Source organism: Wyeomyia smithii, chromosome 3 (genome assembly GCF_029784165.1).
Source record: "Wyeomyia smithii strain HCP4-BCI-WySm-NY-G18 chromosome 3, ASM2978416v1, whole genome shotgun sequence".
NCBI classification, from domain to species: Eukaryota; Metazoa; Arthropoda; class Insecta; order Diptera; family Culicidae; genus Wyeomyia; species Wyeomyia smithii.
Genome location: NC_073696.1, coordinates 21,161,847 through 21,176,193, shown reverse-complemented (window position 1 = coordinate 21,176,193; position 14,347 = coordinate 21,161,847). Strand labels below are relative to the sequence as shown.

General features: G+C 42.8%; 4 protein-coding genes across 4 annotated transcripts; 1 reads left to right on the top strand and 3 right to left on the bottom strand.

The window, feature by feature from the left end:
- Positions 1 to 497: 497 nt before the first annotated feature.
- Positions 498 to 2,003, bottom strand: LOC129732558 (stomatin-like protein 2, mitochondrial). The gene is made up of 3 exons (XM_055693526.1): positions 1,732 to 2,003; positions 1,561 to 1,665; positions 498 to 1,510 (listed from the first exon to the last, which is right to left on the bottom strand). Exons 1-3 carry the CDS (start codon positions 1,813 to 1,815, stop codon positions 581 to 583), a joined length of 1,119 nt encoding a protein of 372 aa, XP_055549501.1. The 5' UTR covers positions 1,816 to 2,003; the 3' UTR covers positions 498 to 580.
- A 294-nt stretch (positions 2,004 to 2,297) lies between these two features.
- LOC129732554 (pre-rRNA-processing protein TSR1 homolog) lies at positions 2,298 to 5,083 on the top strand. Its single transcript, XM_055693523.1, has 4 exons — positions 2,298 to 2,504; positions 2,565 to 2,835; positions 2,896 to 4,739; positions 4,798 to 5,083. Exons 1-4 carry the CDS (start codon positions 2,399 to 2,401, stop codon positions 4,995 to 4,997), a joined length of 2,421 nt encoding a protein of 806 aa, XP_055549498.1. The 5' UTR covers positions 2,298 to 2,398; the 3' UTR covers positions 4,998 to 5,083.
- A 65-nt stretch (positions 5,084 to 5,148) lies between these two features.
- LOC129732557 (probable serine hydrolase) lies at positions 5,149 to 6,433 on the bottom strand. The gene is made up of 2 exons (XM_055693525.1): positions 6,235 to 6,433; positions 5,149 to 6,175 (listed from the first exon to the last, which is right to left on the bottom strand). The coding sequence occupies exons 1-2, from the start codon at positions 6,289 to 6,291 to the stop codon at positions 5,255 to 5,257; spliced, it is 978 nt and encodes a 325-aa protein (XP_055549500.1). The 5' UTR covers positions 6,292 to 6,433; the 3' UTR covers positions 5,149 to 5,254.
- Positions 6,434 to 6,561: 128 nt separating this feature from the next.
- Positions 6,562 to 7,861, bottom strand: LOC129732555 (probable serine hydrolase). The gene is made up of 2 exons (XM_055693524.1): positions 7,625 to 7,861; positions 6,562 to 7,569 (listed from the first exon to the last, which is right to left on the bottom strand). Exons 1-2 carry the CDS (start codon positions 7,718 to 7,720, stop codon positions 6,646 to 6,648), a joined length of 1,020 nt encoding a protein of 339 aa, XP_055549499.1. The 5' UTR covers positions 7,721 to 7,861; the 3' UTR covers positions 6,562 to 6,645.
- Between the last annotated feature and the right edge of the window lie 6,486 nt (positions 7,862 to 14,347).

Sequence of the window (14,347 nt, the reverse complement as noted above, 5' to 3'; positions counted from 1 at the left end):
ACGAACAGTATTAAGAGGTAAGTATTTTTGACATCCCGGGAACTTTTAACGAACAGTAAGTTCTCTTCAATTATAAAGAAAGCTCAATAAAGGCAATTTTTTAGTTTTCAATCAATTTAGTTTTCCTATAATATATCACCGCTCATGGTTGTCTGTATCCCTGTTTTACACATAGAACAACATTTAACCACGAGGATATTATTCCAACCTTTCCTCGTATCTCCTGAATCGTTTGGTACAAGGTTTTGAACTCCGATAACTGGTAAATTTAAACGGATTTTAACGAAGTCAATAATTATTACGGTCAAATAATCAAGCTTCTTTATGGTAATGCGAGTTTCCCGATATCGAATCAAGTCATTAGTTTCAAACGTTTGTTGGTTTGATTCTACTGGTGGATTAAAGCATGGTCGAAGAACTTCTGATAGAAAAGTACCAGAACAAGCATAAGATGGGAATGTTCACAGTTTTGGATCATTGATAGGAAGAAAACCAAGTTTGTACTGCTTAACATTTTTTAATATTTCCGACTTGCCGAAACTTGTTTTTGTTTTAAATGCTGCCGTTACAATTAACATTTCTAAACCGACTTTTCGGGAACTTTACTAATGGATTCATTGAGGGCAGTATCCGCTAGGGTAGTTTCAGCGACTGGGTCGCTGGTCTGGGCGTCTTTCCTTTCCTCCGACAGGCTATTATAGATTTGCATTGCTTGAGCAACCATCGTCGTCACATCAGAAGCATTGGATGGTACGATCAGCGTATTATTCTTTTTCGCCAGATTCTCAAACGCGTTCACATACTTTTCGGCTACGGCCAGCGAGGCTGCATCTCGACCCTGCTTGGATTGTAATGAGTTCGCAACCATTGTCAGACCCTTGGCACGTGCGTTAGCAACAGCCAACAGGGCAGCAGCTTCACCGTGAGCTCGATTGATTTCTTCCTGCTTTTGAGCTTCGGAGGCCAGGATGCGACTTTGTCGCTTACCTTCTGCTACGTTGATCTCCGCTGCTCGAACACCCTCCGACTCTAGAATTGCGGCTCGTTTCCTACGCTCTGCCTCGACCTGCATCTGCATCGCTTCGTGAACTCGACTGGGCAGCTTGATGTCACGGATCTCATATCGGAGGCAGGTAATGCCCCACGCTTCGGAGGCCTTGTTAATCGAATCCACAATGCTGATATTAAGTGATTCACGCTCGCGGAAGATCTTGTCCAGAGACATCTTTCCCAGCTCGGATCTCATCGTGGTCTGAGCGAGCTGAGTGATTGCAAACTCCGGATCTTCCACACCGTACGAGGCATGGTAGGGATTCAGGATCCGCAAGTACAACACGCCATCTATGCTGAGCGTGACGTTATCCGAGGTGATTGCCGATTGCTTTGGAACGTCGATAGCAATTTCCTTGAGACTCTGCACGTACTTAACTCGGTCTACAACGGGCAGCAGGACGTTAAGACCTGGCTCCAGAATTCGGTGAAACTTTCCCATTCGTTCCACGATCCATGCCTGCAAAATTTTAGTGTAGTAACGGATTACGTTATTGCTGAAGAAGTTACCTCTTGTTGCGGAACGAACATTATAATGGTATTAATGGGGGTCGATTTATATCGGACCTGTGCCGAGTGAAGTAGAGCCTTATCCATTTGTGAATTAAGAAGTGCCTGCAAATTAAAAAAAAAAAAACATTTCTATTCGATCAAAAAGCTGTTTATTAAATTCCGACTAACCGGGTAGTTTTGACCGGTAATACCGGTTATGGCAGACATCCCTCGCAGCGGCAGGCGAGCCAGGTTAGCCGTAGCACGAATCATGTTTGCTTTCACCGATTGCTAATTCATTCAACGTACGAGTGGAACGGTTTAAGTCACTTGGCGGTTGCAAGATATTGAGACTTTATGATAAAACACAGGAGAGCTACTGTAAACGAAGATATTCTTGCGAAATTTTGTCTATAAGAACAATCAAAATAGCAGCGGAGAACGGCACTGGCGGTTGTAGGTGTATGTCAGATTGATGTTTGATATACTTAGGGGCTAGCTCTAAACAATGTAATATCGCATAATTGTTCAATTTACAGAATTTGCAATAGGTATATTTGATTTCATTAATAAATTATTGAACAATAAAAATTAAATTAATTTTTCCATAGCGGAGATAAGCATTACATTCATTACAGTTCAAAAAAATCTAAAACAACTAATCTCAAAACGCTACTTGTGAACGCATAGTTTTTTCATCGGGGCGTTGAACAGAATCAACTCATAATTTTCATAAACAAGAGATTCTAACCTCACTTTAATTCGAGATAAACATGCCGCAGGACATGTGCAGTTCATACAATTTTTAACTTCTGGTGTAAAAAAAAAGTAATATTCGTTTTTCTTAAGCTCAACGATGGCAATTGAAACAATCCACAAGGCAGGAGCCTTGAAACAAACAAATAAGGCTCACAAACATGGGAAACACGCCTCAAAGCGAGCCTTGGAACGGGTGGCTAAAGGTTTGTTATTGTCTTGTCGATGTTACCAAAAAAAATTCTAATTTAATATCTCTGTTACAGGCAAAACGAACTTAAAATCTGTTACGAAGAAGGCGAAACGCGAGTTGGGCCGAGAGGACCGTCGGCGGCAGGCGAATCAGATTCGTAAAAATAAACGTCAGGAGGCGATGGCGCTGAAGCGGGCTTTAGGCGGAGCTACAACGGCTCCATTTTTGACCTGCGTGCTGCCGTTGCATGCCAATGTGGATGCGAACTCGGCGATGGCTATTCTTGAGGGTTGTGATGAGGAAGCCACCGTTAAAAAGCTTTCTAATGGAATGCGTTATATCAAGTAAGGGCAAATATAATTATCAAAAGCGCGCCGAGCAATAATCCTAATACGTTGTTCCAGTGTACCACGATTTCGTCAACGTTTTTCCTTTCTAGTTCCCCAGAGCGGTCATGGTCGTGAATTAGAGATATTGGACTGCTTGAAGGTATGCGACTCCTCAATTTTGTTAGTTTCGGCCACCGAAGCAGAGGACGATGTCATTGATAAGGCAGGCGCAAAGATTTTGAACATGGCCCTGAGCCAAGGACTACCAACACCGATGGTTTGCTTGATGGATCTTGAATCAATCGCCCCCAAGAAAAGGGCACAGGTTAAAGCTAGCGTCCAGAAAGCGCTATCAACAGTCCTGCCAGACGAGAGGCTTATGACTTTGGATTCCAACACCGATGGGCTAAATCTGCTTCGCCGGGTGGGTGGACAGAAGCGGAAAATTTTGCACAATAGAGCCAACAGACCACATCTGTTTGGAGAGCACGTCGAGTACGTGGCGCAAATGGGCGAAGAGGGTGTGGGGACGCTCAAAATCACTGGATATTTGAGGGGTGTTGCACTGTCAGTGAATCAGCTTGTTCACATTCCCGGTTTGGGAGATTTCCAGATGTCAGAAATTTACGCTATAGATGATCCCTATAAGCTACGGAAAAATGACGAAGAAATGTCTTCCGAGGGGACAAAGCTGCTTGCTAAAGCGGATCCACTCAAGCAAACTAGTTTGCAGCGGGAAAACATCCCGGATGAAATGGACGCCGAGCAAACGTGGCCAACTGAGGAGGAAATCGCAGCATCAAGAAGCGAAAATAAGAAAAAGCTGGTCAAACGTGTTCCCAAGGGCTGGAGTGAATATCAAGCAGCTTGGATTCCGGATGTTGAGGAGGTTTCGGATGATGACAGCGAAGAGGATGATAAAGATGATGAAGACTACATGTCCTGTGAGTCGGACACCGAAAGTAAGGCGGCAGAGGACGATGGTGGCTCGGAAGACGATGAGGAGTTCGATGAGATTAGCGTGTCCGATGGCCCAGTATCGGCTGATAAGTACGACAAGCAAATGGACATGGAGGAGGAAAAGCGAACGTTGGCAAAATTGCAGGCCGCCAAGGATGATGAAGTGTTCCCGGATGAAATAGACACACCGGCAAATGTTCCAGCGAGGGAACGGTTTCGCAAATATCGCGGGCTGGAATCCTTCCGGACATCTCCTTGGGATGTGAAGGAAAATCTTCCGCTGGATTACGCTAAGATATATCAGTTCAAAAATTTCGATCGCACTAAAAGACGAATCATAAAAGAAGCCCAGGAGGTGGATGACGGAGTTATGCCCGGATGGTATATTCAGATTTTGGTTAAAGCTGTTCCTCAGGTTCTGTGGAACGCCTACCTTTCAACTGGAAATCAAAGTTGTTTGATATTGTACGGTTTGCTGCCACACGAGCATCAGATGTCCGTTATGAACGTTTGCCTTAAGCGAACTCCCAACTCTTCGATTCCAATCAAATCCAAAGAGCGACTTATCGTTCAGTGCGGTTACCGGCGGTTTATTGTGAATCCTATCTTCAGTCAGCACACCAATGGAGATAAACACAAATATGAGCGATTTTTCCGCCCTGGAATGACGGTGGTGGCCACCTTCTTTGCACCAATTCAATTCCCCCCGGCACCAGTGATTTGTTTCCGCGAAAATCCTGACACTTCGCTGGCAATGGTGGCCTGCGGAAGTATCGTCAGCTGTAGTCCGGATAGGGTGGTGCTGAAGCGTGCCGTACTTAGTGGACATCCGTTTAAGATTCATCGCAAATCCGCGGTCATTCGCTACATGTTCTTCAACCCAGAGGATATCGTGTACTTTAAGCCATGCAAGCTGAGAACTAAGCTGGGTCGGTTGGGTCATATTAAGGAATCGCTAGGTGAGTTTCTTTTTGTTCTACTGTATAAGAATTTTTGTTATTTGTTCATTATCGATAGGAACTCACGGCCACATGAAGTGCATCTTCGATGCACAGTTAAAATCACATGACACGGTGCTGCTGTACTTGTACAAACGAGTCTATCCAAAGTGGACGTATGAGGATTGTGTCGTTTCTTGTTCTCGGTCGGCAGACGACACCTGTGTTGCCTCCGGTTCCGGAACTAGTTTGAAGGAGGACGAAGATATGCAGGAGTGATAGAATACTATTAGGTATGAGTTTAATAATCTTTGAATGAATATTATAACCGATGTTATATATTGCCCAATACAATCAGCGATGAATATTAGAACTTGAAGAAGAAAAAAAAACCTTCAAACGCATGAAGGTATGTCCATGGAAGTTGAAATTTTATATGTCGATTAATTTCATTTATTGCAACAAAACTCAAATGCAGAAGTTAACGTCCCTTAACCACGATAAAACAGGGATAGCGAATATTTAACATAACTACCCTACAATTTACTCGCTACATCCTCATCCTTGCTCCAGTATTTGCTCAAAAACTTCGTAATGATTGGGGCAACCCGTTCCGGGTTCGTCAAATGTACATGATGAGTTCCTTCCACCATATAAAGCTCAAAGTATGGATTGTTGGTTTTAAGTATCTCAACCACTTCATCATAGTACTTTTTATCCTCGAAATACGACGATCGAGTGGCTTTAATAAAGAGGAATGGCATGTTCAGTCGGTTGGCCAAGTCTAAGTTGACTTCACGTGAAAATGGAGGCCCGGAAAAATGCTTCAGCCGACTATCCCGCGTGAAATAATACTTTTCGGGAAATTTTGCGCTGCGTTTAATGTTCCGATGAAGCAGATATGGGCAGGTTTCGGGACTTATCGATTTGAATGTGGCTTTGTGCAGGCGATCTATCATTTCCTCATAAGTGTAGCAAGGCGGCTCTGACTTTTCTTGGTTGCGAAGATCAGCCACCATGAACTGTTCCGTTGCATCGATCAGCCGTCCGATAATAAACTCCACCGGATAAATTTGAGGTTTGATGGCGTCCAACGAAATCAATAAATCCACCTTATCCGGGAAGATAGCAGCAAACACGTAGTACAGCACAGAGCCCATTGAGTGTCCTAGCAGAGAGACTTTTTTCCAGCCGTACTCAGCCATAACCGCAAGCAGTAAACTGAGCACACTCATACTCTGGTAGGACAAACCGTGCGGAATCCGAGAAGAGTATCCGTGCCCGGGAAGGTCGATAGCCAGAAAACTCATATGTTTCGGTAGCAGAGGAATCAACGTGTCGAACGTTCCGGCATTGTCCTGCCAGCCATGCAAGCACAGAATAGGCCGCACATTATCCGGTCCCCACCACTTGCCTGCGATAACACCAAAGGGCAGTTCTATGCGTACTTCACGTACCTTTCAATAAGGTTAGTGTTATAATTTCACAGTTAAACATTAATCAAACTGTAAATTACCCCATGATCACGATCGTGACGCTCCACCAGATTGATCAAAGTTTCGTGTTCACTCATGGCCGCGTACGGTTCAGAGGTTGTGCACAATAGTACTGAAATGATTTAGCAAAACAACGTTGAACAGCGACTTATCGTTTTGGCTGAAAATAGCTCTGCCGTGCGATAACCAAACTGCAACAAAAGATTAGTTAACAGAATTTTGTGTGGTAGTATATATTTCCACTACCACAACCAAATGCGCAACTCGTAACAAACACAAAACTCGCAGTTTACATTCACACTAATCATTAAGACATACAGGTAGCCTCCCCAAAAGACAAATTTCAGTCAAATGAAAATACTTGTTTTATTGGGCTTTTCGACAGTAGTCGAAAACTTTTTAATTCATCCCGAGCCTCCAGTGCTTTGAAATCACAGCTTACTAGCTATCTTATCCGGGTGCCGAATCCAGTACTTCTTAAGAAATTCGGTAATTACAGGAGCTACCAACTCCGGATCGGTCAGATGCAGGTGGTGTGACGCCTTCAGATATTGTACCTCGAATTGGGGGTTGTGCTTTCTAAGTACTGCCACCATTCCTTCGAAACCCTGCCGAGAGCCCGGGTATGGTGATTCGGTCGCCTTTATGACCAGCTCGGGAACCTTAACTTGTGCCGCCAGCGTGTGATTCACTTCGTCAGACCAGCCCACAATGTTCATATACTTGAGCTTGTTGTCTCGATCAAAATAATACTTTCCGGGAAATTTCCTCGATGGTTTGATGTTCCGTTGCAGAATGTACGGACATGTATCTTTCGTTAGGGATTGAAAAGTCGCTTCATGCATTTTGTCTACCATTTCTTCGTATGTGTAGGATGGAGGTTCCGATTTTTCTCTGTTTCTAATATCCGCTTCCATAAACTTCGTTACCATTGGTGCAGCATAGGTAATAAACCTATTTCCGTAATAACCCAGCGGCTTGAGGGCATCGATGTGTATGAGAAATTCAACCTTGCCGGGGAAAAGTGCCGTGAAAACAAAAGCAATTTGTGCTCCCATCGAATGACCAATAAGGGCTATCTTATCCCAACCATACTCCTTCATGACGTACAACAGGAGAACTACGAAATCCAACTGGTGGTATCCCATACCATCGGGAACTCGTGAAGAATAACCATGTCCTGGGAAATCAATGGCTAGAAAGCTAACATCCTCTGGCAGCAGCGGGATCAACCGATCGAATGTGCCACAATTGTCCAGATAGCCATGCAGACAAATTATAGGTCTAATATTCTTTGGCCCGAACCATTTACCGGCCAGCTTCCCATAGGGAATAGGAATTTCCACCTCAGTCACCTGAAGTAAATTTCTTATCAGCGTGATACGTACGAATTCATCAGTTTAAACTTACGTTATGTTTTTTATCGTACAGCTCAATAAACTTTATCATAGGATGTAGATCCGATGTCCGAAGTTCATCCTCTAACTGTTCCGTACTGCCAGTCATCTTTGTATACTAATCAAGTTAGGCTGTTTTTACAAATAGGAATGTGGCTCAACACCCTCCCAACGCAATCGGCACTCGTACAATTCTGAATGGGGACTGAATGGCCCGTACTACACCGCAAGGTTGGAAGTTTTTTTCAAGTGCGAAGGTTTCACACATGCCGGTGTGCGTGCAAAGTTTTCCATACTGCGAATCTGTTTATCTGGCTTCATTGCTCATGGTATTCAAAATTGTCGTAACATTATGAGTTTTATGTTGATTCGTAAAATAATTTTTCTAGACTTATCTGAATCACTGGTTGTACAGAAAAACTGTCTGAGAATGAATTGCAAAAAAAATAATATAAAATAACAGTTAAATTTTTTTAAATTCTTTTTGAAAGTTTTTTTACTTCAAGCAAAAACTTTAAACCTGGTATTAACTGCGCGTCAATATTCTAGTAATGTTAGCAACAATCAACAATCAGTAATTGGCAAATATTTTTGGCGAGAGTGAGAACCCTAATGATCTTTAATTTGTTCTTATTTCCGAATTTGAACTCTCATTAAAATGATTTGCGATATAGGAAACACTGATTGTTAAACATTTCAAGAATTTTATAACTGGAAGCAGCGATATTTGACAAATTCTGGAGAACATTGTTTTCAAGGATTAATAGAATGTTATTCAGGTTGAAAATATTTTACAAGATGCCAATATTTTCTTACCTGATCAGAATGCATGCCTTTTTGGCGATCTTCAATTTTTCAACGGCGTGAACGAGTAGCCCGAAAAAAAATTTACGATGTATTTTGTGATGAGAACAGTAAATGGACTATTGAGGAATCTTGTAGTGGCTTGAAAAAATACGAGTTTCAAGTAACGAACAAGCTATATATTTAAAAAACGTCTTGTGTGGCTGAAATACATGTTAGAATTGATTTGTTAGGAAAAAATAATACTCCGTGGTAGCTAAGTTAGTTATGAAAACGACGATTGCTACGTTAACACCCCTTCTCAATCGGCCATTCCTATTTGGCAGGATATTTCTCCTAAACGCTTGGAATCCAAAGGCTTAGTGAACATGTCCGCTAACTGGTATTTAGTTGCTACGTGTTCGATCCTCAATCGTCCATTCGCAATGTGGTCACGCAGGAAATGATGCTTGATATCAATATGTTTTGACCGCTTTGATTCAAAATTTCGCGCCATCCCAATACAACCTTGGTTGTCTTCAAAAATAATGAAGGCTTCATCCTACTTCTTTAGTTCTAAGTCCTCCAGTACACCAGCTATCCAGATCCCTTCTGATACTGCAGAGCTAAGAGCCACGTACTCTGCTTCGCTGGATGATGTGGAAACTGTTGTTTGCTTTTTGCTTGACCAAGACACTAGATTTCCAAACACCTTGAACGCATATCCGCTTACAGATTTTCTATCCACGGTATCCGATGCCCAGTCGGCGTCTGCATACCCGACCAGTGGCTCAGCTTCAGCGTATTTCTTGTATTCTAAGCATTTAGTTTTAGTACCTTTCAGATAACGGACTAATCGTTTCAAGCTCTGCCAGTGTGCTCTAGATGGATTTTGTTGGAATCGTCCCAGAAAACCTACAGGAAAACATACGTCCGGTCTGGTACAAAGCATGATGTACATAATTGTACCCAACAGTTCACGGTATGGTTCGTTGGTTCTTTCGTCATCACCAGACAGCATCATTCCTCTTTCCATGGGAGTTTTAACTGGATTACACTCTGACATTTGGAACCGCACCAACAACTTTTCAACATTTGTAGCTTGAGACAAACGCATAGTTCCTTCTTTATTGAGGTCCAGTTTCACTCCTAAAAAGTGAGTAGCTTCTCCACAATCCAACATGGTGAAAATTGACATCAGTTGCTTCTTTAGTCCGATAATAGACATCTGCCTTCTACCAACAATAAGCAGATCATCTACATAAAGTACGATGTAGATCTCGTCTTCCGGACGAATTCTTGTATACAGGCAGTAATCGTGCATTTATCGTTTGAAGCCTAGCTCCAATAGTTTCTGGTTGAACTTCTCATTCCAACAACGGGGGGATTGTTTTAGTCCGTATAGAGATTTGATCAATCTGCACACAGTATTTGGTGGTGATTTGACTCCATCCGGAACTACCATGAAAATCGTCTCCTTCAATTCTCCATGCAGAAACGCTGTTTTTACGTCCATTTGGTGAAACACAAAACCTTGTTGGATGCCAGCTGCTAAAACGATCCTTATTGTGGTTAACTTGGCAACTGGAGCAAATATTTCGTCATAATCTAGTCCAGGTTTCTGCTGGAATCCTTTGACTACCAGTCGGGCCTTGCATCGAACTGGTTGACCGTCAGCATTCTCCTTCACCTGAAAAATCCATTTTGACTGCAGCGGTTTGACTCCTGGTGGACAGCCCGTGAAACGCCATACGTTATTTTGAAGTAGAATACTTCTCTCAGGAAGTTCGGCTACATAGGGATGTGAAATGAAAATCTAAAACCGAAAAAAGTGAAAAATATGTCCAATTTCAAATGCTAATAAATCAGTAAGTATTCGATGGATTTCCTTTGTTCTTGAAGCAATAGATTGGAAAATCTTCTAAGATTCTTCCCAAAAGAAGATAATTGTAATTTTATTATTCACACTTTTGTACTATTGAAAATAGTCAAGCCTTGTCAAAGCAAAAAATTTGACCTCTTATTGGTCGTTATATGATTGCTTCCCAAGCACGGTCGACAGAATCATATACCTTGCAATTTTAAACATGCTATTTGCCCTATAAAAGAGCCTGTTTCAGCCGAAGCCGCTTATAATAGTTCAAGACAGCGACAACAGCAGTCGTCCTCCCTTAGCAGCAGCACTAGCAGTGCAGTGGATACCAGCGTTGGCGAAAAGCGGCCACAGCTGTGGCGTAGCAATGGATAGCGCACTAGTTGCAGCGGATTCCAGCAACGATAGCAGCTGGGCCAGCTGATGCAGGGACAGTGGATACCAATGGCAGCATATAGCGGCCACAACTGTGGCATGGCTATGGATAGCGCACTAGTTGCAGCGGATCTCAGCATCGATAGCGGCTGATGCAGTGAGGCACTTTAGTGAAATGCAGTCTCTGTGCGATAGTGAGCACTGGTAAATGCATTCAATGAAAAGCTGACTCATTTTGACAACACGTGAGCCGTCTAGCTTTGGGTGTTATATCAGCATTTCACTGTTTACTTTATCACAACGAAAACTTTGTTCGCACTGTCAGTGATAACGCAAAGATGTAATCGGCATCTTATCTGATACTTAATTGAACAACAAATTGTCCTTTCCAGGATGAAATAAAAACCTGATGGTTAAAGCGTTAATGTTTTCTCTCGTTTTAATTTACATGCTGAACGTGCTGAATTAACTTTTAACTTTTAATTAACGTGCTGAATTAACTTTACCTTCAGTCATGAGCACGACATCCGCAAAAATTTCATCTCAAAATTTAAAAACTGTCAAGCCCCAACCATGACAAGCAACTTACTATATTATTGAAAATGGTCAATCTTTGTTGAAGCGCAAAATTCGATTGATCTGATTAGTCAACGTTTATTCACCAGAAAAAATGACTGATACGCAAGCAGCCGGGTTATCTTGTAAAAGTATTCTACTTCAACCTTGCGGTCGTGGCTTTGCACACAACCCTCCTGTTTTTCTTCATGGAATGAAGTTCGTCTTCTACAGCCTCCAACCACGCATCCCGGTCAGGTCGATTTTCGATCTCATTAAACGTCTCGGGCGCATCTAGTGGAAAGGAACTGCCAGAAGTTGCTCTGTACCCAGTCAAATAGTCAAATAACTTACCGGGTAGTCTGTGCTCCCGTCTGCTATTCCTTGTATCTGATTCAGGTTCACTTTCATGAGCATCAGTCTGCTTACGATCAGTAGAAACAGTGACATTTCCAACATCATTTTTATCTTCAATTTTATTTTCATCATCGGTGTTAGGTTCAGCTTCATTTTCCCCTTCTCGCTCGAAAGGGAACCCAACAAGTAACGGAACATCAGACTTTAGCATCTTCTCGGCAGCATAGGAAAACGAGCCTTCATCGAACTTTACATCTCTTGCAATGGTCACCTTTCTCGTCTTCCTATCCCAAAGGCGATAGCCGTTTTGAGCATACCCGATCATCATCATTTCACGACTTTTGGGGTCTAGTTTCTTTCGTTGCCGCGACGGTATCCACACAAAACATTTGCATCCGAAGATCCGCAATTTGTCCAAATTTGGCTTGCGATTAAACCACATTTCTGCTGGAGAAACACCACTCGGCAAGGCTGACGTTGGACTACGATTGAAGAGATAGACGCACGCTAGAGCCGCCCCAGACCATAAATACTTTGGAACCATTGAGTCGATGAGCACGGAACGAATTCTCTCTACTAAGGTTCGGTTGAATCTCTCCGCTACACCATTTTGTTGTGGTATAGGCCACCGTTGGTTCGACTTGAATGTCCTTCTGCTTGTAGTAGTTTTTCTGATTCGTCGAAAAATACTCTCTCCCTTGATCCACAGTCATTCGAGATATTGACTTGCCAATCATTGCAGTAACAGTTGCTTCGTACTCTTGAAATCGGTCGAAAACTTCAGATTTCCTTTTCAGCAGATAAATCATTCCGAAGTGACTGTAGTCATCTATGAAACTGACAAAATAACGGGATCCGTCCCATGCCGGTGGATCAATGGGACCACAGACGTCTGAGTGGATTCTTTCAAGGGGGCGAGTTGCACGATCTCTTGTGCCACTGAAGGGATCTCTACACTGCTTGCCTTGGATACATGGTTCACAAATACCGATCTTTGGAGCCTTGTCTATTCCTTTCAATACACCTTGTCGGGCCATTGATTCCAGACCATGTTGACTGATGTGTCCCAAACGGCGATGCCACAACTTGCCGGTTTCCACGTCGCATGCATTTGCACAATGGTTCTCCGCTGATAGCTCTAGTTCGAACAAGTTTCCGCTTAGTTTACCAGTTGCCAAAATATTTCCGTTCTTCTTCAGGACTGCTGAGTCTCCAAAAAACGTAACGGTTATACCGGCTTTCGTCATTTTCTTGACCGACATCAAATTTTCTCGCAGGTCTGGTGCCAGCAAAACGTTCTTGATGTTGAACTGCACACCTTGGTTACTCAAAGCGTTGATATCACCGATTTTTTCAGCTATCATAGTCTGGCCTTCCTTTGCAACTTTGATGTCAACTAGATAGTCCAGCTTACGCAAGGATGCGAAAACGGACTTGTCGCTCACGTGGTCGCTACAGCCCGAATCCAGCTTGAAAACGATTTTCCACGTTTTGTCCGTTTGCCTCGTTCAACATCTGCCATAAAACTCACCGAGCTCTTAACCACAGAATTCGCATCGCTTTTCTGCTAAAGACAATTCTTTTTGAAATGTCCCCGATTGCCACATCCATGGCATTTTCCGTTGAATTTCGGTTGCTTTTTCTGTTTATGCCCTGAAAACGCTGCAGGTTTTTCTTCTACTGATTCTCCTTGTCTATCTGAGCGCTTCAGCTCTTCTGCCAATAGCCTTTGCTTGACAAACTCCAGCGTTTGATCCTTTTCAGAAACATTTTCCAAAGCCGTTACAAGTGGGCCATATGTGTCTGGCAGAGTAAGGCAGAGTTGCGACACCAAATCTGCCTCGACCAGAGTAGCACCAGCAGTTTTCAACTTTCTAACGAGCCCATCGAATTCCAGAAAGTGACTTCTCATATCGGATCCGCTCTGCATGCGTAGCCGCGCTAGCTGTTTCCGTATAAGAGTCTGATTGGCAACCGATTTCTTTGCGTACGTTGCCTCCAAACCTTCCCACATCAGCTTTGTCGTTGTCTTCTCCCGGACGATCTCTAGACAGTCATCCGCCAGGCAGCTTACCAACAGTGCTTTTCCTTTCCGGTCTTTTTCAAAAAATTTAGACCTCTCAGTTGCTGCTTCCGGAGCAGCCTCCGTCAGCACTTCTGAGACACCCGCTGCTTCCAGGAATAGCTTAATACGGTAGCTCCAATTTTCATATCCACTAGCGTTTCCACGAAACTGCGTTATTCTGTGGGCCAGGTCCTTCTGTGTGGTGCCCATAACCTATTGAGGAATCTTGTAGTGGCTAAAAAAATACGAGTTTCAAGTAACGAACAAGCTATATATTTAAAACACGTCTTATGTGGCTGAAGTACATGTTAGAATTGATTTGTTAGGTAGAAATAATACTCCGTGGTAGCTAAGTTAGTTATGAAAACGACGATTGCTACGTTAACATGGCCAATATTTTTTATTGTAACCATAGAAAACATAGTTTTTTTCATTGTAAGCTTGCAAACGTTTCTTGTTATCACCATGTTTTCACGATGTTTTTTGTTGTATGGTAAAACTATGTACAATTACAGTAACTTTGAAGGTTTTTTTGATGTTATTTTTTTTTCGGGAGGTCCTTCAATTTAGCGTCCTCAGTGTTCGGGCCTCTAGCAGTCCTTCATATTTCTGAATATTTTCCTACTGCTCTTCTTACTTAGCCGCCCGTTTAACTCTCTTATAGGATTCCTGTTTGCAAATGTCCGCTTGCAAATGAAAATGTCCTACTGGCGGTCTTCAGAATCCAA